Consider the following 27051-nt stretch of genomic DNA (forward strand, 5'->3'; position numbering starts at 1 on the left):
CATTACTCCGCTGCAATCATTGTTAGATCGATATGGATTGGAAGCAATGACCATGCGAATAGCAAGTAACGACCATACGTTATTAATCTCAAACCCTACGGTACGCCTAATAACTTTAAGTAAAGGCACACCAGTGGCGTATACCGAGGAGGACGTGGAAAAATTTTCTTTCAAAATAGAAGAAAAAAACATTAATTTAGAACTCAAGATGAGGAGCAGGAAAGATTAAGAGAGACCGCTAAAACTTTTAAAACTGCCCTTTTTAATATAAAATCCCGATATACAGGCATATCAGCGAATAGCTGTAAGCAATTTATTGTACAAATACAGGGATGTTTTTTCATACAATCCGAAGGATATAGGTTATTTTAGAGGATACGAACATAAAATAGATAATAGTGTGTCATCCCATCACCGTTCACCACCTATTCCAATAGGAATGAGGGACCAAATTGATAAGCAGATACAACTGATAGACGCCAAAATCATAACTGAGACAGACGAGTAGTTACTGCTCGTCCCTAATTGCGATAAAAAAAAACAACAGTTCAGATTTCAGGCTTGTGTTAAATCTACAGGCATGTAATAGTTATACCAAATATTTAAGGATTCCGTTTCAGTCTACAGAAGACGTTTTGTAAGTTTTAAAAGGGAAAACCCTAATTTCGATCTTGGACATTTCGCAATCGTATTTTCAAATCTTATTGCATCCAAAGAGCACTAAATACATGACTTTTGAGGTGAAACATACACGCAAAAGCCATAAATTTCTTAGCTGATCACTGATCCACTGGTAATGGGCCACTGATCAAGTTCCCAATCTTTGACTATTGTAATTAAAATGATATTAGATGACTTATCAAAACGCATTACCAATTTTGCAGATGACATCGTGATTGGTTCATATACGTGGCAACAACAACTTTCAGATTTGGAGCTTTCATTCCAAAAACTACGGAAGCATGACTTTAGGGTTAATCCCAAGAAGACGCACTTTCTATATAGAGAACTCCCAGTATTAGGATTCCTTGTATCCGTAGAAAAGATCATCATCTCACCGAAAATAGCAAATAAGATGAAAAAATTAAGAAGCCGACCATTAAACGAATACTCAAGAGCTTTATAGGCCTTTGCTCTTATCTGCGGGGTCATATTAAGGAATTTACGGCCAAAGTAGAACCATTTCAACTGCTCCTTACTAAAAAGGCTAAGTTCAACTAGACCGAAAAACACGATGAATTATTTGAGAAGCTGAAAGAAGACATTTTGAATGCCCCATTTACCTACCAGTTCGACGTAAAGTTAGAGATAAGACTCCATAGTGACTCGAGCTCACACCAACTTGGGTTGCGGGGGGGGGTACTAGCTTGTTATGACCCCAAAACAGACGAAGAAAGAATTGTTTCGTATTGCAGCCGTCGTCTTACAACTAACTAACTAACTAACTCTATGGCCTGTGGAACCCTGAGGTTCAATGCCGCGTTCACAAAAGCTCTCCATTGACTTATATCCTTAGCTAACTGCATCCAGTTTCTACTTTGTATTCCAATCTCTGCGAGATCCATCTTAATATTGTCCTCCCATCTGCGCCTAGGTCTTCTTAATGGTCATTTTCCGATTGGTCTTCCAGTCAAGACTTTGAAAGCGTTTTTACTTTCTTCCATTCTAGCTACATGACCCGCCCTCCTAAGCCTCCTAGACTTGACGACCCTAACAGTGTTGGGTAAACCATATAAATTGTGTAGTTCTCACTATGAAGTTTCCGTCATTCTCCATTCCCGTTCCTCTTAGGTCCGAATATTCGTCTCAGGGTCTTGTTCTCAAATACTTTCAGTCTATGTTCTTCCCTCAGAGTAAGTGACCATGTTTAGGCATTATTATCGTTTTGTATACTTTAAGCTTCAAATTCCTCGACAGAATTCGCGACGACAAGAGATTTTGAATCTAATAGTAACACGAATTTCCTGGTTTTAGTCGACATTTAATTTCTCCGTGAATATGATTTTCCTCTGTTAATATTGATCCTAGATATTTGAAACTATCCACTTTATCAAAGGTATTATTTAATACTTTATTGCATCCATAATTTGTTGTATTCCGGTTCAGACGCACTTCCATGTATTTAGTTTTCTCTGCATTTACTTCTAAACCCATGTCCCTGCAAGCGTTTAATAAGATCTCTGCATTTCTTTCTATTGTTCTCCTATCATTCCCTATTAAATTTACATCATCAGCATATGCCATAACCTGGTGAATACCGTTTAACTGTAGGCCCTGGTTGCTATCTTTGATTTTCCTTATAGCGTATTTCAGAACGAAGTTAATGAAGTTAATATGGCGACAACGCATATCCTTGTTTCAGGCCATTTTCGACGTGAAAGCTCGTGGCCAAAAATTTTCCTACCCGGACTTTACTTTGGGATTCATTTAAACATATCTTAATTAAACTAATTAGCTTTCTCGGCATTCCAATTTCTGTAAGAACGTTGTATAATATTTCTCTCCTAACCGAGTCGTACGCCTTTCTAAAATCAATAAATAGTTGATGTACCGAGGTATTGTATTCCCACTTCTTTTCGAGTATTTGGCGAATGGTAAATATTTGGTCGATAGTTGATCGATTTCGTCTAAATCCGCACTGATAATCTCCCATAATTTCATCTGCGTATGGGGTCAGTCTTGCTAATAGAATATTTGAAAGGATTTTATAGGATGTTGACAGAAGAGAAATGCCTCGATAATTATTACAGTCAGTTTTGTCGCCTTTCTTGTGAATTGGAACAATGATTGATTTTTTCCACTCTTGTGGCAATTCTTCCTTGTTCCAAATAAGGAGAATGAGTTTGTGTACCTTGTTCCACAATTTTTCGCCTCCATCTAAAATTAACTTAGCCGGAATTTCATCTACACCCGGAGATTTGTGTTCTTTAATTTATTTATAGCGGTTTCTACTTCTATTCGGTTGTGTTCTGGAATATACGGTTCTGCTGTGTGTATCTTCTTTTCTTCACGCACACTAGTTTTTGGTTGAGTGTTAAGCAAATCGACAAAGAAATCTTTGCATCTATTTAAGATGCTATCCGTGTCAGTGAGAAGTGTACCGTCAGATTTCTTTAATATATAAGCACGAGGTTGATAGCCTTTCTTGTATTCGTTGATTCCCTTATACATGTCCCGGATGTTTTTATTTTTACTATTATCTTCAAGTTCCTTAATTTTAGCTTTCAGAAAATCGCGTTTCTTTGTTCTAAAAGTTTTGGAAGTTTCCCGCCTGATATCTGCGAAATTTTGTGTAGTCATTTCATTTGGATTTTGTAGCAAGCGTAATTTTGCCTGTTTTCTCTTCTCTGCTAGTTTTATGCATTCCTGGTCGAACCATGGTTTCTTCCTCTGTATTTCCGCGTGTCCCAATTTTTCTTATGCTGAGATTTTAATGCTATCTCTAATTTCAATCCAGGTATCCTTAACACTAGTACACTCCGAATCTTCTAAAGCCGAAAATCTATTCGAAACTTCAGTCTGGTATTTCTCTCTTACCTGGCTCTCTTCTAATTTCTTTAAATTGAATCTCTCCGTTTTCGGACAATGAATATTACCTTTATTCAACGATAATCTCCCTCGTATTATCGCAGCTACCAGGTAGTGGTCAGTGTCACAATCAGCTCATCTAAACGACCGGACATCAATTATGCTAGATTGCCTTCTTCTATCTACTAAAACGCGATCAATTTGATTATGTGTTTTTTCCGTCTGGTGATGTCCAAGTGTATTTATGAACGTCGCGATGTGGAAATTTTGTACTCTTCACGATTAGGTTTCTAGATGTTGCAAAGTTCACGAGTCTAACACCGTTGTCATTACTTTCCTTATGCAGACTTTCGTTCCCTATAATCGGTTTGAAAGTATCCTCTCGTCCTACCTTCGCATTGAAATCCCCTAATAGAATTTTCATATGGTATCGAGGGAGTTGGTCAAATATCCGTTCCACTTTTTCGTAAAAACTCTCTTTTATATCGTCATCCTTTTCTTCAGTTGGGACTTGTACATTTAAAACTATAATATCACACCACCGTCCCTTAAGAGTAATAAAAGAAAGTCTATAACAAATTCAACCCGTTTAATTGCTGGTAATATACGTTTATGAACCAAAAACCCTGTTCCTAACTGGCGATTTTTTTCCTTCCCCGTAAAAGAACGTAAAATTTCCGGAATTCACAGATCCATTTCCTTCCCACCTAACTTCCTGAACTCCTACTACGTCCATCCTGTATTTCTCTCTCGTTACGGATTTTAACGCACCTGCCTTATAAAGACTCCTAATATTCCATGTTCCAAATCTCATGTCCATTTTCTTTTGCTGAGGTCGTGCCAAGTTATCAGTCCTTGTCCGAGGCTTTTGTGAATATTTCTGAACAAGTGCTTTTTTTACAGGATGAGGTTGTTAGCCCTACCCAAACCCCCAAGCTGGAGGACCACTCCTAGTCGGCTGTCCGCGATTGCTTATTCAGTATATTCGCAGCTAACCTCTATATCTAGAGGCCTTCTCGATCCGCAACCTGAGGATGCGCCATGCCGTGGTGACAGGACGTCTTACAACTACCGAGTCTAAAAGTTCAATCTGGCAAAAAGAACTATACGCTATTATCTATGCTTTATGCAAATTCAGATATTTCCTACTTAATCGTAAATTTAAATTGTTTACAGACGCTAAATGTCTTACTTCTCTACACACGCATCCGGATAATGTAGGAAAATACACGCGTTATAGACTTTTCTTAGCTGACTATAATTTTGACATTTGCTATATTGAAGGAAAGAATCACACGGCCTTTATCATCAGCCGCTTAGAACAAACCATCAATGATAATAAAGAAGAACCGGATCTACACCAGGTAACCGAGGAATTGCATGCATACAGTTCCAATTCTTTAGAAGAACCCATTCTTCAAATACAACAGCAAGGATCTTTGAAAGACTTACGGGAAGAACAGCGTAAAGATGACTCGTACGCTGACATAATAACAGTTTCGGATGGAAAAGAACCAGCAAAAATTTCTACTTGAGAGCAGCTAAGTATTTTCGCTTAAGAAACAGCCTACTTTACCGTATACAAAACATCCAGAACTTGGATTAATTTATCTTTTGTGTATCCGGAAAAGTTTGGCAGGACCTTGGTTCGAGTCCATTCACAAAAATCAGTCAGCGCCCCATTTTGGGTTTTCAAAGACATATAAGACCGTCCTCAATAAATACTACATGCCAAACATGAAACCATACTTAGCGTTTAGTATTAAGAACTGCAGAGAGTGTCAACTTTTAAAGAAATTATCGAAAAAGCCACAAGGAGAACTCCTTCATCACCCGCCGGGCCCTATAGAAGAACGATGGATTTTTGACTGTTTAAGACCTTATCTGCATGCAGAAGGGAAACCAAAATATGTTTTAGTTGTCATAGAAACAAGAACTCGTTATATAGTGACAAAAGCTGTTAACAGCATCACGGCAGATACAACTGAAGAATTCTTATTGGAAGAAATTATTTTAAAATTCGGCGATTTTCGTTTTCTTCATTTGGACAAACATCCAGTGCACAGAGCGAAGAAACTACAAAAACTAGCAGAAATATACAATTTTGAATTTAATTTCTGCCCTGCTTTTAATCACCAAGATATAGGATTAGTCGAGGTTATGAATGAAATCTACAGAATTCCTTAAAATTCTTCGTCCAACAAAATTATGGCCAAAACTATTACCTCACATCACTTTTGGTTTAAAGAGCTACGTCCAATTAGGAAAGAAGAAATCAAGTTTCTTTGTAATTTTCGGGTACGAACCAAGGAAAATCGGTGATTGCCAATTACAGACTGCTACAAATCGAACCAACTACAAAAATCAAAAGAGACCAACTTCTAAAATTAAGAGAAAAAGTACGTCAAAATTTACTAAAGGCTCATAAACAACAAAATAAATATTTTGACAAAAAAATATAAGCAAGAAACTTTCCACCATGCAGATAAAGAATTAATTTATTTTCTCTTTCGACGGGTCGGGGAATCATCACAATGGACCAACAGGTACTGCGGACCGGCCACAATACTTTCAAAAGTAAACAATAACCACTACTGAGTTCGAATGCCCGACAATTTCAGGGAGAAAGAACATAATATCTCAATAGACAGAATAAAACCATATTATGATGGCGAAGAACATTTATAATACAGGGATAATAAAGTACGCAATAGTTAGGAGGAAGAATACATTAGAAGCTAATAGAAGAAAGAAGAATAACATGATTCCAGCGGATGCGAACCAGCAACACGCGGCGAGCAAACTTCATATTTCAGCGGCAGAAAATAGGAAACAAGCAAGACATTGAATAGAAGAAAATGAAATATAGAATATGATAAGGGTAACTATTTGAAGTGACCAAATCTGTACATACCTTAGTATTCACATTGAAACAGATCCCTTGTCTTTTTTCTTTTCTCTCTTATAATTCCTCACCTCACTGCATTCTGTCATTTCGACTGCTTGCATACGTACAATTTCCCTCAGTGCACGAAATTGCAAGCTTGCATTTTTCTTTCCGCTTCGAGCGAATGAACTTTTCAAACTTAGGAACGGCATTTTTCTCTTCTCCGCTGTGAATCATATGATTGTCACTAACACAATAAAATATGTATACAGAGTGTTCAGAAAATCAGAATTTTCAACTAACAAAATTTTCTTCCGGCATGCATACATTTATCATCCTAGAGTCTTTCACCACTATATAAGTGTGTTATGTCATTTATTTCCTACGACTAGTGAGAACTAGATCGATATTAGAAACTTTTCTATAATAACATCCTTTGACGTGCGAACTTCATAAAGTGTACTACGGCTATTACTATCAGTGACCTAGTGTATAAATACTAAATATAACCACCAGAGCCTCGACAGCCTCTCTTTGAGGGAGATGAAGTAAGGTGTACGGATCCCGCTTAGATTAGAGGACAAACTGTTAGTGCTTCAACTTCAACTTTAACTTTATTTGTGTGATAGTGTTCTATACAGTGCTCTGTAAGTGATCACTGCTTTTAACTTTGATTTTGTGTTCAACTGTTTCAGTGCATTTTCCAGTGTATACTGCGACCAATATGCAGATTCCCAATAATGGCAAAAATAATGCTGTGGCTTATTTTTTCTACGCCACGAGGGTGTAAGATTCCGCATGTCTTCACATCATGCGATAGTCATGTGTGTACTACACGTGTTGCCAGTGAACAAATACAACGCAGACGATAATTCCGAAGGGGAGTCGCCCACAATTGCCAGCAGTCGGTAAGACGGAGATCACCGATGGTAGCCGACATTTTGGGATAAAAGGCTGGAGCACGCCTCAAACAGCATCAATCTATCCAGGTTGATCAAACCACCTAAAACCCTAAGTCGCCTGGCCATTGGGTTCGTTCAACTTTCTTACCTAAAATTATTAGAGGAACTACTTATTGTAATATATTTCTGTATTAAGAAGATCTTTTATAATAAAAGGTGATGGGAAAGTCCAAATTCCCGTGTACAATAATTGCTCTACCTTACATAAACTGAGAGAATTTTACAGTATTTATGGAAAAAAATGATATGATAACCGGGGAAGAAACTGGAGTTTCTCGAGAGAACCTACTACTACTACTACTACTACTACTACTACTACTAATAATAATAATAATAATAATAACAAAACGAAACATCACAGCTAAACTATATCAGACTCACTGAGTGATATGCATAAAAGTGAAATCTTACTCTTTGCTCCAGTTTTTGAGATTAATCTCAATGTTGTATTCATAAAATGTGAGACAAACTAACGTCATATGAGTTTAATCTCAAGGAACTAAGTAAATACTCGGAACTTACGAATCACACTGTGATTACTCACATGTCGTAAAATAAAGTTCAGTATAATCTCAACTTGCTGAGATTAATCTATAAATATCGTGAACCGCATCGGTACCTGTCTCGTTTGTCTCACACTATGTGATCGTGGATCGAAATGACTGAATTTATGGATATGGAGCCAAGAAGAAAAGACTCTGATATGGAAAAGACATCCATTGTACAAAGTTCGAAGAGACACTGATGTGCATGACTATAAACGTCTATATAGATTTGAAAAACAAAATGTACAATTAATGGCGCAGCATTTGCTTTGGGATTTACTTGGAACAAGAGATGAGTTCTGAATAATGAGAAGAAGATGATAGTTTTCTTGCATTATATTCTGGACTAGTGTTGTGAAATTTCCAGAAATTTTGAATCTGTTGGTAAAAAACAGTTTTTTCCGGTTTCTTTCCGGAAAACTTGGGAAAATAACAAAAATCTTTGTATTAGGTTAATTTTACTAGTAACGGAAGTTTTTTTTTTTTTTCATGCGTGAAAAATGTACCTTGAAAAATTTCAATATTGTGAATATTTAAGAGAAAGAAGCATTCGAAAATAAAACTATTGTAATTATTCTTGAAAATTAATAGTCTGTACTCATTTACTTTATGTGCTTTTTAGTCGTTTGTTCGTGGTTCTGCATTAATTACAGAACTGTTACAGTTGCATATACATCTACCGTCTTGAAACGTTTATGTTCCAATAAATATGGTTCTTGAATGAAACTGAGTTCTTAATGTGCTTTTCGCTCTGGTAAAATTTTGTTAATTTTAACCAAATTACTTCTTACAAGAGAGAGCACTAAGCAAATTTCACTAATACTCATGCAGTAAAACATATAATTACTATTATTTAATGTTCTAATATAGATTTTTATATAAACTTTATGTACGAAATCTTATATGTAAACAAATACCTGTTTTCTAGTTAGTGTTGTAAATAATAATAATAAAAAAACGTTCGTAGTTTTAATTTTTTAGGGGATCTAAAGGGGGAAGGAAAAAATTCCCATGTTATTTAAATGGACGTTTTCTTGGGATACAAAATATTGTCTTTTAGATAGTTGAAATAAGAAAAGAAACTTGAAATTTGGTAGAAATGTGGGTTTAAGAGGTGCGAGGCCGTAGGCCGAGTAAACGCGAAGTTCAGGCTTCATTTGAGCCAAATTGACGAAATGTACTTAAAGAGCAAATGCACGAAATTTACTCTTGATGCAAAGACTGATACATAAGAGGTGCAAGGCCATAGGCTGAGCAAACGCGGGGGTCTATGGGCGGAGTCCTCAGCTAGCCAAAGTCTAGTCTGTATTATGAAATTGAAAGTGCTATGTTTGTGACTCTTAATCTCACGAACCAGATGCCCGATCTTGATCAAATCCACAACGTTCGTGAGGGTCGGGCCTGGGAGTGTTTTCACTACTTCACTTTTTGTTGTAAAACTGAGGAGAGGGGGAGGAGGGGAATTATAAAAACTAAATAAATCCTAATAACTCTTGAACTAAACAACCAATTGCGATCAAATTTTCAACATGGATGCGGTTCGTATAAGGGATGGTTTCTATCATTTCACTTTGGCGACGCAACGGAAAGGAGGGGGAGGAGGGGAAGTTATACAAAAACTATATATATATATATATATATATATATATATATATATATTAGTGACTATGTTCGTGAGTTAATACCTCTTGAGCCACCGATCGAACTCGATCGATCTCAATCAAATTTTCAACATATATGAGATTTGAACCTGAAAAGTTTCATATCATTTCACTTTGGCAGTAGCCTATATCTTAGGAGAGTGGGAGGGGAGGAAGGTAATATTGAAAATGAATAAAACTTAATAACTCTTGGACCACCCAACCAATCTCGAGTAAACTTTCACAATATATAAGATTAAGATCTGGAATGTTTTTGTCATTTCGCATTTACGGTCCAATGTAGGGAGGGAAGGGGGGAGTTATATGTTAAAAAAATAAAAATAAAAGTGACTCTCTTTCTGACTTCATTACGCTTAAACCACCCGACCAATCTGAATCAATTTTTTAACATAGATGAGGTTCGGACATGGAGTGGTTTTTATCATATTACTTTGACGGTAGAGCTTAGGTAAGGGGGATGTATATATGCAAAAATAAAAAGGAAAGTGTCTGTCTTTGTGATTTCATCACTCTTGAACCACAAGACCAATCTGGATCAAACTTTCAATATAGATGAAGTTCGAGACATGACCGATACCAAAGAGCGCTTTAGTAATAGTAAAATGTGACTGAACAACTGAACACATTACTATTTTTTCTTAATTTAACAAAGCGAAGCGAGTTATTGATGCTAGTTAATTATAAAATGCTAAAGGGCGATTCTCAGCGTTACGCACGTTACATTTGTACACAAAAACTGCTTTTTTAAACAAAAATGTATTATCAAATAAAATAAAAAAGTATGTCAAAATTAGGGGAGAAACTATTAGTGCATAGTTAAATAAAATGAAACATTAAAAACAATTGCAAATTTGAGCTAAAAGCCAAAATTAAGCATTACGCAGACTCAGACTAAAAGCTCATCTGACAACCTCAATTTCATTGGACATCTCTCTGATTTATGGCAACAATTTAATTATATATGCCATTACTTATGTTCTACATTCATTCTCCTTACTGTGCATTACTTTTTTTTTTTTTTAAATTGGAAAATAGAATTTAATTACCGGTACACTATGTTTTCTTTCTCGACTCACCGTTACGCACGGGACAGAAAAGTAACCATGCAATTGTTTGGTTATTCTAAGACTGCTATTATGCAATATCCTTACTGAAGAGATTGATATTTTAACATTAACATATGGACATTAACAATCATACAATTGTGCATTCATAATTTAATTTAAATGAATTAAATTACATTCCAAAGTATCAAAATCGACTTGCTCTGCTAGGCAACTCGCTTAGTATTATTACCATGTCTTTGGGCTACTTGTCTGAGCGCTGATTGATGGCGTTCAAACCACGCAATGTTGTTCAACTGTTGAGCTGCTCGATCCAGTGCCGGATTTACGTATAAGCAAAACAAGTTATAGATTAGAGCTCCACGCTCTTGGGGCCCCAAAAACTAGAAGAAATAATTGAATACACATTTGAAAAATATAAGAAAAACAATAAATAAAGTCTACATATAGCAACAGTGCTTCTTTTGTATAGGCCCCAATGATGTAAGTAATGGGCCCCTTCTGCTAGCCTGTTACTAAAATATTACTGGTTTCTTCATTTCTGTATATAGGGTCCTATGTTCATCTGAAAACATAGAGGGTCCATTATCTTCAGTAGCTTAGGGCCCCACCAAATCTAAGTCCAGCTCTGGCTCAATTCTCTGTGCTACCTACCAAACGCTGAGTCGTTTGAACTTTGCCATAGTTAGGTGAAATGCGGGAACGTGAATTGGACGGAAACAGTTGTTTTTTGTTGTTGTTATTTAATATGATTGTTTCTTACTTCACAGTGAAGATTTGTTTTAGTGTGTGCTTTTTTTTTCTTAATTAGTAATATGAATTACAGGCAAGTAACTCTGTTCCACGTAATATTGTCAGTGACGAATCGAGTCGATCAACAAAAGCAATGAATGGTGCTGAAAGGGCTAGAAAATATAGAATTAAACATAAGGACAACGTTAGACTGAAAAATAGCGTTGTAGGCAAGTTAAAAGGCTAACTCTTTTCCTTCTTTTCCTCCTCTAACCCTTTTCCTCCTTGTGCGAGCTTTTGGACATCTTCGTTAAGTTAGTTAGCAACATTTACATGCTTGAGAAACTAAAATCAGCAATTCTCTCACGAAACGTAGTGATTCGATAAGGGAATCAATGTTGCTGGAACTAAATATTTTACTTAGAGCATGGTTTCAGTATGTTTTATATGTGCAATTGCGTTTGCTCATCTTGAATATTTGAATAAACTATCGTCAACCCTCCGCGATATTCCCTGTTTGAAAAAAGACGAATCAGTCACCCTGAGAAACTATGTTCTTAACGAACAGTCTGCTACTTAACCTCGCCTGTAGAATATTGTGTACGTCGAAAACTGCATACTAAAATGGACTTAATGCTACATTATAGATAAACAAGAATACATATCTACAATGACATCTTCGCTAGGAAGTAGTTCATTGGAGCTGCCACTCCCCCCTTTTTCCTCTTTAAACAGTGCAAATGGCGTGGAAAAATAAAACGATGAAAATATGAAAGTTTATAAGTGAACCAAGATCGAAAGGGCATTTCATAGAAATTCGTTAATATACAATTAAGTTATTTGTATGATGAAGATGTCTCGTAGCCATGTTGAATAGCATGCATACATTTTTAACATCCCGAACCACAGGTGAACAACTGTGGATATGTAGCTATAATTATCTTCCGGAGGACACATAGTTACAAATGAACAATACACAATTTGAGAGATTTCATTTAATTTTTCGAACCCGTGACTTCCCAATCTTGAGGAAGAAACGTTATAAATTGACCTAACTTTACCCTCATGCATGGTTAATATTTTGCAATTTGAATAAAAAGAAGGAACTTTTGTTTCCTCTTTAGAACTACTTTTATCTTGGAAACAAGAAAATTACCCGTGGATATATGTTGAAGCTTTCAAGCCTTCATCTGCCATCTTCTGGGAAAATAACTGCGTGAAGGGATGACTGAAAATTGAATTATAAGTGAAAGCTTTATAACTTACGTGTTTCCTAACTCACGAACTTGTTAATTTTGTGCGAAGATTGCCATCTTCAGGTGTAGATAAAGTCTCTTATCGTAGAGTGGTTACTAATTGTATCTTGAAAGCTACTAATTGCAAGAAAATTGAATACATCACCTCCGGATGAGATTTATTACGAGTCTGTTTTCCTTGTATGTTTATGACTTGTTAAGAGTCTTTTCCACTAACCAAACTTAATAATCCTACTTCTTATTCTGTTTTTATGCATATCCATATGTCGTTGGTGAGCTTGGGGGATCACATATGTAGAGGTAGGAAATCCGGATTACTTATTAGTTTTAAAAACAATCACACTTAAAATAGTTATGGAGACAAATTTTGCATATTGTTATGTACGAAGTGTTTTAAAAAACTGCTTGTTACAAAGGAGGGCATAGCTCATAATACTGTAGAAATTTATACTAATTTTGTAGACCTTAAAGAGCCAAAGATGTTGCTAACATATACTAGGCTTATTATACATTCTTTTTGCAAAACAAGACAATCAAGTCACATTACAAGAGTTGCGAGAGAAATGGAGGAAGTTTGTATGGTACGCTTAATTGCATGGTAAAGTTTACGCTGTATTTTTACTTTATGAGAATTATTTACAAGATTCTAGACATTAATCTTTTAATCTTCAAAAGGGTCTTCAGGTAGAGGTCTTAAAGACGAAGTATTACAAAATGTCTAAAACTGGGCTTCATTCCGTCGTGCATTGAACATGCCATATAACAAAAGTAGAGGGTGATTTAAAAAAAAAAAAGGAATTTTGAAAATTACATAATTCCATGAAAAAAATAAAAAGTTATCTATATATTAAAATTCTAGGTTTATATGTTTATCTGCAAAGAAAAGTTTACATATTTGTCTCCAATCTTTTTGACAATGAGATCGTCAAAAACCACAAATACTAGAAACGTGGGATTTTCACTGGTCGATTCCAAATTTTGCGTAGATTGTCCAATTCTAATTGAATATTTAAAAGACAAGGCCATTAATTCTTTATTACGTTTTTTAGGGATACACCTGAAATGTTATTTTTTTTCGTAAAAGTAAAGCACTATATCCTATGTGTTATACTTTCCAAAACAACATAATTGTATACAGGGTTTATATATATATATATATCAGGCCTTTGTTTCATGGCCAAATGGGAATGAAAACCTAAGGATAACCATTTCTCCAGGCCAAGATGAATCTTTATTGTTTGCAGTGTTTTACCCAATGAACACCGTATATCACTGACATTATAATTAATTGTGTAAGTAATGCACTTGCTTATTACAAACTGCATGCAAGAAGAAAAAAACATTGATCACACATGAATTAGAAACTCCAGTAGGAAATTGGAAGTAGGCTCAATCTGCAAACTGTGCGTGTTATTGAAAAAAATAATGGAAAAAGTATCTTCTTTATGGTATTCTTGCAGATTTTTATGAAGACGTCTTTCACTTGTTCCTATAAAGGTACATGTGCAAATGTTGTGAGGGAATTCAAGGAGATTCATACTCGTATGTCAATGATGTGCTGTGTAGAGAGCGCAGGTTTAGCTGGTCTCATTTAATAATAAAAATTATACCATTTTAGAATGCATACAGTACCAGTTTAGTACACCTATGGCCATTGGCTACCTGGCCACCGGGTACCATTTGATACCGAAATGGTCACTATTCTCTTAGGTATTGGTCAACACCAGTATCATCTCTCTATGACTTACAGTTCCCGACATATAGCATTTTTAATTCACCCAAATTCGGAGCTTTTTTGGTCAAAATCACGGGAACGGTAAATCATAGAGAGATATTACTGGTGTTGATCAATACCAGAGAATGGTGATCATTTAGGAATCAAATGGTACCCTGTGGCCAGTTAGCCAATGGCCATAGGCGTACTAAAATTGTACTTATGCATTCTAAAATTGCATTATTTTTTATTGTTAAATGATATAAAGATATATATTTTTTTTAAAAAAATGTTAATTTATTTAATTTATAAAATTTTATTTAATTTTCAAAATTTCCCGTGTTTTGAATCATCTTGTAGAGGTGACCAGTGGTGACCTTATAATGACGGGATACGCTCGTCGAATCATTCAATTTCTGAAGACAGTTTACATAAGAGTTCTTGATTTGTGAAATGTCATACATTTAAAAGAAAAAAAAAACGTATTTTTCTTGATTTTTAGTTATTAATTTTTTGTTGCCACCAAATACTCATTACATAAAATCAACCATTTTCACGTTTCATCTTAACTACTGGTACCATCGATTCTTTCAATGATTTAGTTTTCAACAACTACTCGACCTTTTCAAGTATACCATAGAGCACTTCATTTCAAACTTTGCATGAAGCTGGGAAGCGGAAGGTTTAGAAGTGGTTGTCAAGGTAGCGACAACGATGTGAGTCGTAACTTCGTAGGTTTGGCGATTCTGCACTTTGGATACCATTAATTCTGCATCTCTATTGAAAAGTGTTGGAAGTTTAACTCTCGACTTTGGCATAGAATGATTGCCAGTAAAATTCTGATTTAGATGTAAAGGTAACCAAGAAAGTTCTGTCACTTTTTCACCCACCACGTTCGAAAATCGATATGTCACCCAAGAGGTACCTGGAAGATCAAAAATAGTCACCATCAGCATCGTAGACCTTCTGCCAACGTTCTGAAAGGCCATGGATTCCTCGCGGTAGCACTTGGTGGGCCGTGAAGCGAAGGAGGTATCAAGTGCATTTTGCGCCTCTACTAGAGATTTGAACTGGCGTCTTCTAAGGTGATTGTATGAGGAATGTATCATGTGATAATCGGACGGTGAAATGTCATGGGAGTATGGCGAATTCAATAGTATTTCCTATCCAAAGCATAGAATGGTGTCCCGGTCATCCTAGCCAGGTAGGTCTTTGCGTTGTCCCGTAACAGGAGACCCCTTTGCGATTCAGAAGAGCTGGCTCCAGAGTTTTGAGTTTTTCTTGAACACGACTCAAGTGCTGACAGTACATAGTTGCATTGATGCTCTGACCAGCTAATAGCAGTTCCTAATGCACGATGTCGCAAGCGGTTTATCAATCACGCAGGAAGACCTTATTCTGGTCCAGTGTTGGTTTCGGCTGTTTTGGAAGCGGTTCATGGGATGCTAACCAATGACGACTGCGCCGTGGAGCTTCGTTCAAGACCCACTTCTCATCACATGTCAACACGATGTCCAGAAATGGCTCCTTCTTGACATGAGACAGCAAAGAAACACAAGTGTCTGATCGCGTTGCCTTCCAGCCCGAAGTCAAATCATGTGAGGTGGGACCCATCGACCCAACTTGTAGTGCTTCCCAAATTGATAGAGATGCTGCCGAATGGTTTCTCTACTCTCACTGAATTGTATTCCCAGTTCCTCACATGTGTTGCCACTATTCGCTTCAATTGCTGCCTGAAGATCTTAATTTTGCACATGTGTTGGCCTTCCTGCACGTGGTGCGTCTTCAAGTGTTTCATCAGTCCTTAAGCTTGTTAAACCACAGCTGCACTGTCTACGTACTCACGACACTCTCACTAAAGACTGGCATATCTTCCACCCCGCTGCATTGGTGTTTGATCCTAGTTTGAACTCGTACAGCATACACGCTGTTATAACTCTCTGTGGAGGTCCGATGTTTACTCTGTCCTTACTGAAACAGTACAGAACATCGGTTCTAGTCCGAAATAGCATGTATGGTTTTTATACTGAAGTACGGGATGAGTGCCGTACTTGTACTTTACCCATGCTCACTGTGAGCATCTAACACACCAATGTGTTCACCACCAATGAGGTTAACTGGAATAAAACAAACACAATTTTAATTTAAAATACATGAGCGACTAATAAAACATGGGGATGAAAGTAGAGCTAGTTATGACTCTAAGATAAGTAAGATATTAACGTTAAGTTTTCCTGTTTGTGAGTGATAAGGCAAGGCTTATCCTCACGACAGAATGAGGTTCGACGTGTGCTGCGACGCTCTTTTCTTCTCTGTCTGACTGGATCTGATCAGATTTTTCAAAATGACAAGTTTTTATGGCTTTTGAGTGCAACTGGTTGTTGCCCTCACTCCGTGGTATTTTTCTAATGAAAATCCAAATTCAGCTCAATGACGGCACAAAGTGGGCTTAGTGCAAGTTCACTAACGACGTCTTCTTCCAAGTTGGTCATCGACTGGCAGGACGCTGTCCTCGACGCTGTGACGATGTCGCAGAAAACCAAGAATATTGAACTTGATGACATGAAGTAAATACAGGACCACTTAACATCGCAGAAATAAATAGCAAGAAATCAAGACGGAAGGTAAACAGAACAGTGATGAGACAGTACAAGAAACTAAAGGCAAAGGAAAAAGTCGCTGACGCTCTAAGTTTATTGTTTTCTAAAGAATTTTACAATTATGCATCAACTGATGCTTGAGACTACAATTTTTATCAAGAATAATGTATTTCTGATGATGACGAGATTCTGCACAATGTCCTATGGGGAGACGATGTCCTCGGTAAGGGTAATAACCGTAGGTGTTCCAGGCAGCTGGTCTTGAGATCGATCCTCTTTCTCTGGCAATCAAAGGTATCCAAAGAACCCAGCTTATTTGGATATGCAACATTACACAAGTTCACGGTGTAACTGAAGTGCCACAACCAGGTAGTATATTGGAAAGAGAGGGGTCTTCTTGTTACAGGGCCAACTAAATACATACTTCCGTAGAAAGCGACAGAACTTTCTTTGTTACCTTTATACTATGCGTACATTTTACCTTTCTAGCTATTTTGTCATTTGTCAATCATTGCATTATATTCTATTCACGGATTACCTGAAATATATACTTAATTGAATTTTATGCTCTTCGCACACATATCTCTCAACACTTAAACAACACTCAAGAAGTGGGATTGATTAGTTACACATGTGTTAGCAAAATTTTTTAATGTTATTGGAAAGCAAGTGTGTGTAATTCAAGAGTTTGATACAATACTCTTGAATTGATAGGGCGTACGTCTGAAATAGGCATTTGGAGAAAAACGATGTTGAAAATTTAAGTAGTGTTTTTTTTCTCACATAAAAAAACAATGTAGTGTGCAGCATTTCATTCCAAGTTAGATTAAATAATATAGACGCATTTAAATTATCTTAAGTAATCTTATAAAGTTACCGTTTTATGGGAGGGAAGTGTTAAAATTACAGGATGGGGACACGTATCTTCCTTGTCCTGTGTAATTTTTTGTAAATTTTGAACCCATTAGAAAAAATCTTTTGTTCGGAAATATTGGCAAAACCCGGATAATATAATTTAAAAACTATTTATTCGCCTGATGCTAATCTTATTTGCTGTAACGTGTCTGCAGCATCTATACATACAACGTATTTCGCTAGCAGGAAAAATAGTTAAAGCAAAATCTTTTAATTTTACTTTTTAGTTTTCTGATATAAATACCGCTTTATTATTTGTATATTTTTCGAAGAACTCAAAAAGAGATAGGATTTTCTTTACATATACACACATACACCGCATAAGTGCGTAAATTTGAGCAGCGACAAAATATATTAAAGAATTTAACATGTGAAACTTCCGTTCGTTATTCTTAAAGACAAGCAGAATACCCGTTTTTCGCACGGGGAGAATAGTTTCATTTTCGGTGTAAGGAGCATCAAAACTGTCACCAGTGAATTTAGGGATCCCAAAACTATGAGTTTGACACTAGTATCAGTCATTTTCACTTACTATTACATGTCATCCTCTCCCTTTAGGAGTAATAATGGGGGCAGAATTTGGATTTAAACGGCATCGGAAGTGTCACTGTTCATCTCAGCTACCCAGAAAAGTATGGATTCGACACTGATATCGACCATTTTCGACCATTTTTATATACCCACATATTCTTTCCCCACAAGTTGCGGTGCTGAATTTGGATTTAAATGTAATCGGAAGTGTCACTGTTCATCTCAGGACGCCAAAAACCATGAATTCAACACTAGTATCGGTCATTTTGGATCATATATATATATATATATATATATATATATATATATATATATATATATATATCCGCCTCCAAGTTGCGAGGATGCATTTGGATTTAAACTGCATCGGAAGTGTTACTGTTGATTTCAGCGACTCTAAAAACTATGGATTCGACACTATTCTCGGTCATTTTCGATCATTTTTATATATCTATCCGTATCCAAGTTGCGGAGATGAATTTGGATTTAAACTGAATCAGAAATGTCACTGCTCATCTCAGCGACCCCGAAAACTATTGATTAGACACTAATATCGGCCATTTCCAGCCATTTTTATATGTCTCTTCTTACCCAAGTTGCGGGCCTGAATTTGGATGTAAACGGTATCGGAAGTGTTACTGTTCATCAAAGCAACCCCAAAAACGATGTATTCGACTATAATATCGGTCATATATATATATATATATAGATATAGATATATCCCTCTCCTCTGTCCCCAGGTCACGGCGCTGGATTTGGGTTTAAACGCCATTAGAAGCGTCACTGCTCATCTCAGCAACCCCAAAAATTATAGAATCAACACTAATATCAGTCATTTTCGATCATTTTTTATATATCACTCCTTTCCCCCTTCCTAAAGTTTCTGCGTTGAATTTGGATTTAAACTGCATCGGAAGTGTTACTGTTCACCTCAGTGGCCCTGAAAACTATGGATTCGCACTGATATCGATTATTTTACATAATTTTAATATACCTCCTCTCCCTCAATTTGCGGGGATAAATTAAATTTTTTTAAACGGCATCGAAAGTGTCACTGTTCACATTAGCGACCTCGAAAACTATAGATCCACACTAATATCGATTATTTTTCATCATTTTTATATACCTCCCTCAATTTGCGGGAGTAAATTTGAATTTAAACGGCATAGAAAGTGTCCCTGTTCACGTCAGCAACTCCTAAAACTATGGATTTACACTAAAATGAATTATTTTGCATCATTTTTATGTACCTTCCTAAATTTGCGGGGGTAAATTTGAATTTAAACGGCATCGAAAGTGTAACTGTTCACCTCAGTGACCGCAAAAACTATGGATTCGACACTTATAGCGGTCATTTTCGATCATTTTATACATCTTCCTCTTCTTCCCCCAAGTTGCAGTGCTGAATTAGAATTTAAGCTTCATCGGAAATGTCAGTGTTCATCTCAGCAACCCCGAAAACTATGGGTTCGACACTAAGATCGATAATTTTTAATATATATCCGCACTTCCTTCCTCCAAGTTGCACCTTCAAAGTGAAATGATAAAACCATTTCAGGCCCGAACCTCATCTATGTTTAAAGTTTTTGTCGAGATCAATCTGGTGGTTTAAGCGTTGTTAAGTTACAAATATAGTTACTTTCATTTATATATATAGTTACATTCTTTCATTTCTAGTCTAGTTAATTACATTCTAGTATACTTTCATTTATATATATATTTATAAAAAACTCAGCTATTGCTTCTGCACTATTTCAATGGTTCGTTCTTTAATACCACCCTTCCTCAAGAATGGTTGCGAAATTGATTAAACGTAATGTTCTTGTATTAAATAAATTTATTTTATATATATGTTTCTCATTAATTTCAATTAAGTTGCTTTTCAAAAATCCACTAACATTTCAGTGACGCACTACGGGCTATAAGCCATTAACTTCTATGGCCACCCTGCTACAAACTACAGACTTAAATATTTGATAAATCATTTCAGTAGTAAGTAGTTGAGTTGATTTTAGTTTAGCGTCCCTTTCAGCAGCGAGGCTATATGAGACGTGGACCTACTGATTAACGTGGTATCCGAACCACATGAGCTCCCGCCGGGAATCGAACCCGGGTCTCCCACGCCAAAGGCGCGTACGCTAACCGCTTAGCCACGGAGGAGCTCAGTAGTAAGTAGTTGCACAATACCAATATGAACATATTTAATTCCAACGGTAACAACTATGTTAGTAACATTAAAATTATTATTAATAATGATAACGAGTAAGAGTAGTTAATTACGAGTATGACAAATATTTGCTACAGAATGACTTCTGTACAAGAAATATATATGTAAAAATAATTTACTTCAAACCAACACAAGGAAAACAAAATTTATGACGTACATAACTAATACACAATATTAGGTTACTAATATGAGGTCAATGGTGTGGAAATAGAGAAAAACAGACATTATGAAAGATCTGGGAATCTCCGTTTGGTAGGAAGTTAAAATTTTGTCAACATAGAAATATATCATGAAAAGAGCAAGAAAGGACAATAAGCTTTATTTATTTATTTATTTATTTATTATTTCAGAACGATAGCATATGTATTTATACAAATAACTTGTAAGAACTAAGGTTCTGTAATTTGAAACAGTATATCTAAAACTTTGACTAACAGATTGACAGTATTCTACTTACGGACGCGATGGTAGCGCCACAAGAGATTTTTAGGACTTCTGCCTTTTAGGACTTCTGTAGTTTAGGACTTCTGCCGTTTAAGACTTGTGCCGCGAAATGATTTTTAGGACTTCTGCCTTTTAGGACTTCTGCCATTTAGGACTTGTGCCGCGAAATAATTTTTAGGACTTGTGCATTTTAGGTCTAATGCCTTTTAGGTCTTGTGCCTTTTAGGACTTCTTCCGTTTAGGACTTCTGCCGCGTCGCCATTGTAAACAGTCTGTGACAGTGGTTCTTAAACTAATTCCTATCTTGACCCGCTCGTGTGAGTCGCATTGTGATAAGTGATAGCGAGCCCGAGTGGGCGCGAGCCAAGTTGGAAGAAGTGAGCTCGAGCGCGAGCGAGCGTAGTGCAAAATGTTCATCTGTGGTTTTTGTCCATGGGCTGTTTTCGCTCACGCGGCATTTTCATGCGCTGTTTTTGTTCTTGCGCGGTTTTTGTCCATGCGCCGTTTTTGTCCTTGTGCTGTTTTGACCGGATACCGAAACTTTACAGGGAGACAGAAGTTGGGAAAGTGTAAAATAGACCTATTACATTGTTACTTCCATATAGTATTTATAATTTCTCCATTTTTAGTTAAAAATAATTTTATGGGAATGGGTCGTTCTTACTATGTCTCACCTTGTAAGTTTGTTTAGGAAACAGAAACAAAGATGAGTCATCAAGTCATATTACATTATTGCAATTATTGTCGGTGTATACCCTGTTGTTTGTTTGTTAGGTTTTGCGCTATCTCGTTGGATTCTATGTTCGAATGTTTTGTAATCTCAATCCGAACGACGATGTTGAGGATATATAACTTTCGTCGGTCTGTGACTAAATACTGTAGTCTGATATGCTGCATTAACTCTACAGATATTTATGATAATCCTCTTTAATATTCGTCGATCCGTCTAAGTGATTCCAGTAAAGGCACCTGAAGAATCAGGAAGAGCCAGGGATAGAAGAGTGTGGAACAGTTTGGTAAGAGTGGAGAAGTGTTTGTAGTGTACGAGTAGCGATGGATTCAACAGTTGTGTACCGAAGAGACCATCGAAACATAGGGTGTAGGACGCTTGACAAGTATTGAGTAGATTCGTATACAAAAGTAAACCAAGTTCCTAATTATATATTCATTACACGTAGAAAATTGGTGTATTTTTTGCATTTTAAAATCAAACTTGACATTAAGGAATAGCTGTTAATGATATATTTACATTTCTGCTGCATATGAATGAGTTATACATCCACTGCACATGTTCTTTAGATATGACACATTAGGTTTTCAACACGGTGAATTAAGATATTAGAATGAAAACAAAAGAAACGGCTCTCTTTGATAGTGAATTATGTTGGCAGTTCATAATTATTTTCGTATTTAGAGTCTTAGCATATATTAAGAAGGGTGGATATTGCTTTGTGAAGAATGAAGAAAGTGTTTGAAGTAGAATGGATGACTTCCGCTGTTAGAATGGTTAATTAATGCTAATTTGACAAACATAATATAAATTCCATTAAGAAATAAAATATGCAAATCACACACGTACAAAGAGGTAATATATTGTTGTTTCATTTATATGCATGGCATGTAACACGGCAGCGGATGTTGGTCGTTTGAATGGGGGAAATAATATTCTGGAATTTTGGTCGTTGGAATGGGGGAAAGAATATCCTGGAAATTTCCAGCTGGATCTCAAGGGTATTATAGTTATATAAATACCGATTTATTTGCATGATGTGTACACTTACGAAGAAGAACGTATGAAGAACAAGTGTTAGGTTTGCGAAGAAGAAAATCGACACGTAGAAGGCATTGGAAGAGAAAATTATTGGTAGGTACTAACTTTGTAGTATTTCCATTTTTGTTTGTACTTGTTCCTTTTTATATGAGAAGTGACATTGGAAATGAAATACATGTAAAACATATTGTAATTGTCGGGAGTATAAGGGGACGGAAGTTTGTCTTTTATCGGGAATTGATTGTGGATTTTCCGTCATTGAAAGCCATATGACTCGGTGTACTTATATGTAATTATATATTAACTAATATATGGTATAATGTAATATGTAGTCTATAGAAAACCTAGATTGTTTATTGCACCGAGACCCGAACCAGGATTGTTCCACTTGGGGAACCGTACGCTAAACATTTTGCTTGCACAGCGGAGTTTTTACTTATATGCAGCTATGAATTGTGTAAGACGTATAAGTGGTATTTATAAAGTATATGTTAAGAAGGAAGTTATATTGGACAGGGAGGCATGAGACTGCCGGGATTTGAAGCAGGGGTTTTCCACCTGGAGAACGGTACGGCTAAAACTTTTGCTTGCATTGTGGACTTTTGAGTTATAAATGTTATAAATTTTACTGTGTGAGAACAAACTTACATTGGACAGGTAGTTAGCAGAATCCGCACCGGGAATCGAACCAGGTGTCTCTCACATGCAAAGCCAATATGGTTGGGAACGTTAATATTACTTTGAATATCATATTTTTGTAACTTGAAAAGTCGTAATACGGTAACTAATTGCAGTTTTGTATTTTTGTTCTGTTCTAAGTGCTGAAGCAAATATAAAGTGATAGAAGCGAGAATAAAACAGAGAGCGAAAAAAGACGTAAATTTGAATTGGATCATTAGTTAAACAAGAGTTAAACTAATATTCTGTAAGTATTATTATTATTATTATTATTATTATTATTATTATTATTATTTTCAAAATTTTGTTTGTTTTCAGGTTTTTATTCATTGTATACATATATTGATTGCACTTTTCGTCTTGTATGCGGAGTTAAAATATCCTGGAACAGTACGTTTTCATTTACAACCATAGAGGCGTTTATTGAGACTGTACTTATGGAAAGACCAGAGTATCATATCATTGTGACACTTGCTCACAATAATTCGCGATATGATGGTTTATTTTGTGTTCGGAGTCTTATTGAGAAACAAAAAATAACTCCACACGTTCTTACGCACGGGCAAATGATATTTCAAATTAGTATCAATAATCGATTTTATTTTTGGGATACTGTTCTTTATCTCGGTGTAAAATTATCCAAATTATCGAAAACGTTAGGACTGAATGTTGAATTGAAAATGGGTGATTTTACATACCTTTTTAATACAGAGGAACATCAAAATTGTCAGTGAATGGCCAGCATTGCATTATTATGATCCTGACTCGCGTGGTACGGCAGACCGGGTAGAACTTATGCTGTGGCATGAAGAGCGAGTAGGGAATGGTGATATTTTTGATTTTCAGAAGGAATTGTTGGAGTACTGCAGGAAAGATGTGCGTATTTTGGCGGAGGAGGTGATTAAATTTACCTCCATGATTGAAGAGAAAATGAATGGTATTCAACATTTCATTTCCAGCCCACGATCGCCAGTCTAGCAATGTTGACATACCGTTGTCATGATTTGATGGAAAACACAAATGCAGTTATTCCTCCAAACGGGTTCCAACTTACTCAACAACAGAGTATTAAAGCATTAAAGTGGTTGAAGTATATGGAGCAAGTAACAAAGCGATCTATTGTTACTTGGAATAATGCGATGGAGGAACGGTGTGGGAGATATAAAGTCGATGGTTTTGACGTAAAAACAAATACTATATACCAATTTATAGGATGATACTGGCATTCCTGTAAAGTGTGCTATAAATATAATAGAAATATCATTTTATGCAAAGAAAATGGTGCGTGCAACACTTTTGAGAAGAGATATAAACAAACAGTGCACTGCCGCAACTATCTGAAAAAGCTAGGTTATAAATTAATAGAAATCTATTAATGTGAATGGGATGGAATGGTAAAGCGTGGTAAACATATACAGGATATACTCGAATAACAGTACAAACATATTCGTGATTCTCTCATTCAGAAATCTGCATATCCAGGAGGTAGAACCGAAAATTTTAAGTTATATATAGATTGTGAAGAGGACGAATACGTGGTTTACGTAGATGTTACATCCCTTTATCCAACTATAATGCGTAAACGAGGCATGCCTGTGAATGTATCTAAAGTACACAATGGCCCTAATTTCCCCAATGTGCGAAACATTCATGGACTTGTAAATTGCAGTGTTTTTCCACCCTCTGATTTATATTTTCCAATCCTCCCTTACGTTACGGTAGCCAGATTGATCTTTGGATTACGTAAATCGTGCATGGACCAACAAAATGATAACGAATGTACGGACATAGATAACTAACTAACTCTATGGCCTATGGAACCCGGAGGTTCAGTGCCGCGTTCACAAAAGCTCTCCACTGACTTCTACGGACATAGATATTGAACGTATTATTACCGGTATGTTTTGTACCCCGGGATTACACAAAGCATTAGACAGTGGGTGTGAGCTAATTGAAATTCACGATATATGGGGGGCCGCGGTGGCTCAGTGGAAGAGCGTTCACCTCTGGTGCTTGGGGTCCCGGGTTCGATCCCAGCCCCCGCCAAGTGAACTTTGTGGTGGACAAACACAGTGTGCGTGGGTTTTCTCGGGGTTCTCCCGTTTCCTCCCACTTTCTTCATTCCACCACTACATTCATTACTCATCATCACCGTCTCCTTTAGCCTAACCGGCATACCAGTGGGACGTAAAACTCAAAGATTTCATTTCACGATGTATGGGATTCGATTTATTAGTCCCGGAAACAGGTGTTTGTGAAGGATTATTTGCCTCATACGTGAAATGCTCTTTACAAATGAAACAAGAAGCTTCAGGCTTCCCTACTGAATGCAGTACAAAAGAAGAGCAGGAAAAGTATATTGAAGAATATTTCAGGCATGAGGGGAAACAACTAAATTCTCAAAACAGAATATAATCCAGGCAGTACAGCGAAGCTGATTTTGAGTTCGCTGTACGGAAAATAGGGCCAAAGAACAGACCTGTCTCAGTGCACAATTATTGATACAGCAGAGGATTGTTTGAAAATTTTAACAGATCCTAAATATGAAATTCAAGCTGTAACACCAGTTGGTGACAATCATCTAATTATTAAATATAAAGACTCTGAGAGTGAAAACATACCATTAACATTTTCAAATTTTGCGTTAGCGGCGTTCATAACATCATGGACAGGACTATGGTTGTATGACCTACTAACGAGTGTTGGTGAGCAAAATGTAATCTATTGCGATACGGACAGTATCATGTTTATACAAAGAAATAATGAGCAACTTCCATTAAAATTAAGTTCTTATTTGGGTGGGTTAACAAATGAAGTTCCCGAGGGTTAGGAAATACGAAAGGTAATAGCATTAGGTGCAAAGAATTACGCCTACGCTGTACGCAATACTAGTGGGAAAATGAAGTATGTATACAAAATTCGTGGAATAAAATTAAATCACCTAACAAATGATAAAATTAATTTTAATAGTTTTTAAGATTTAATGACGGGGAATCGGGTGGAAACTGTAATTTAAATGCCATCCAAGATTGTTCGAAAACCAGATTTGCCCATCTTTTCTCGAAGAGAACTAAAGACACATCGAATGGTGACCAGTAAACGCAGACGAATAGACGCTGACATAGTGACTGACGTACCAAAAAGTGTTACTGTTCCGTATGGCTATAGATCTCATAATTGATTTGCACATACTCGTTTTTTGGGAATAAAAAGCAGAGTTTCTATCACATTGTGTCATTTGCAACTAAGATGTTACGTTTTCAACATCCCTGCACTAGTCTCGTCGCAGGTCCGTCACACGCTGATAAAGCTCACTTTGTTAACCGATTAATCAAAGAAAGAAATGATGTTTCGTTTAAAGAAATTGTCTGGTGTTATGGCGCAGCTGTACCAAACTTGGTCGTTGATGCAGAAATACGTTTTCTGGAAAGAATTCCCGAAATAAATACCTTTGATATAAGTGAAAATTCCTTACTCATATTAGATGTTTTAAAGTCAGAAACAAATGACGATGTGGCCAAATTAATTACCAAGTA

General features: G+C 36.4%; 1 protein-coding gene across 1 annotated transcript; it reads left to right on the forward strand.

Moving 5' to 3' along the window:
- Window positions 1-5256: 5256 nt before the first annotated feature.
- LOC145687108 (uncharacterized) lies at window positions 5257-5715 on the forward strand. The gene has a single exon (XM_081760567.1). It carries the CDS (start codon window positions 5257-5259, stop codon window positions 5713-5715), a length of 459 nt encoding a protein of 152 aa, XP_081616693.1.
- Window positions 5716-27051: the final 21336 nt, after the last annotated feature.

This window comes from Thermobia domestica, chromosome 6 (genome assembly GCF_964235325.1).
Source record: "Thermobia domestica chromosome 6, izTheDome1.hap1.1, whole genome shotgun sequence".
Taxonomy (NCBI): Eukaryota; Metazoa; Arthropoda; class Insecta; order Zygentoma; family Lepismatidae; genus Thermobia; species Thermobia domestica.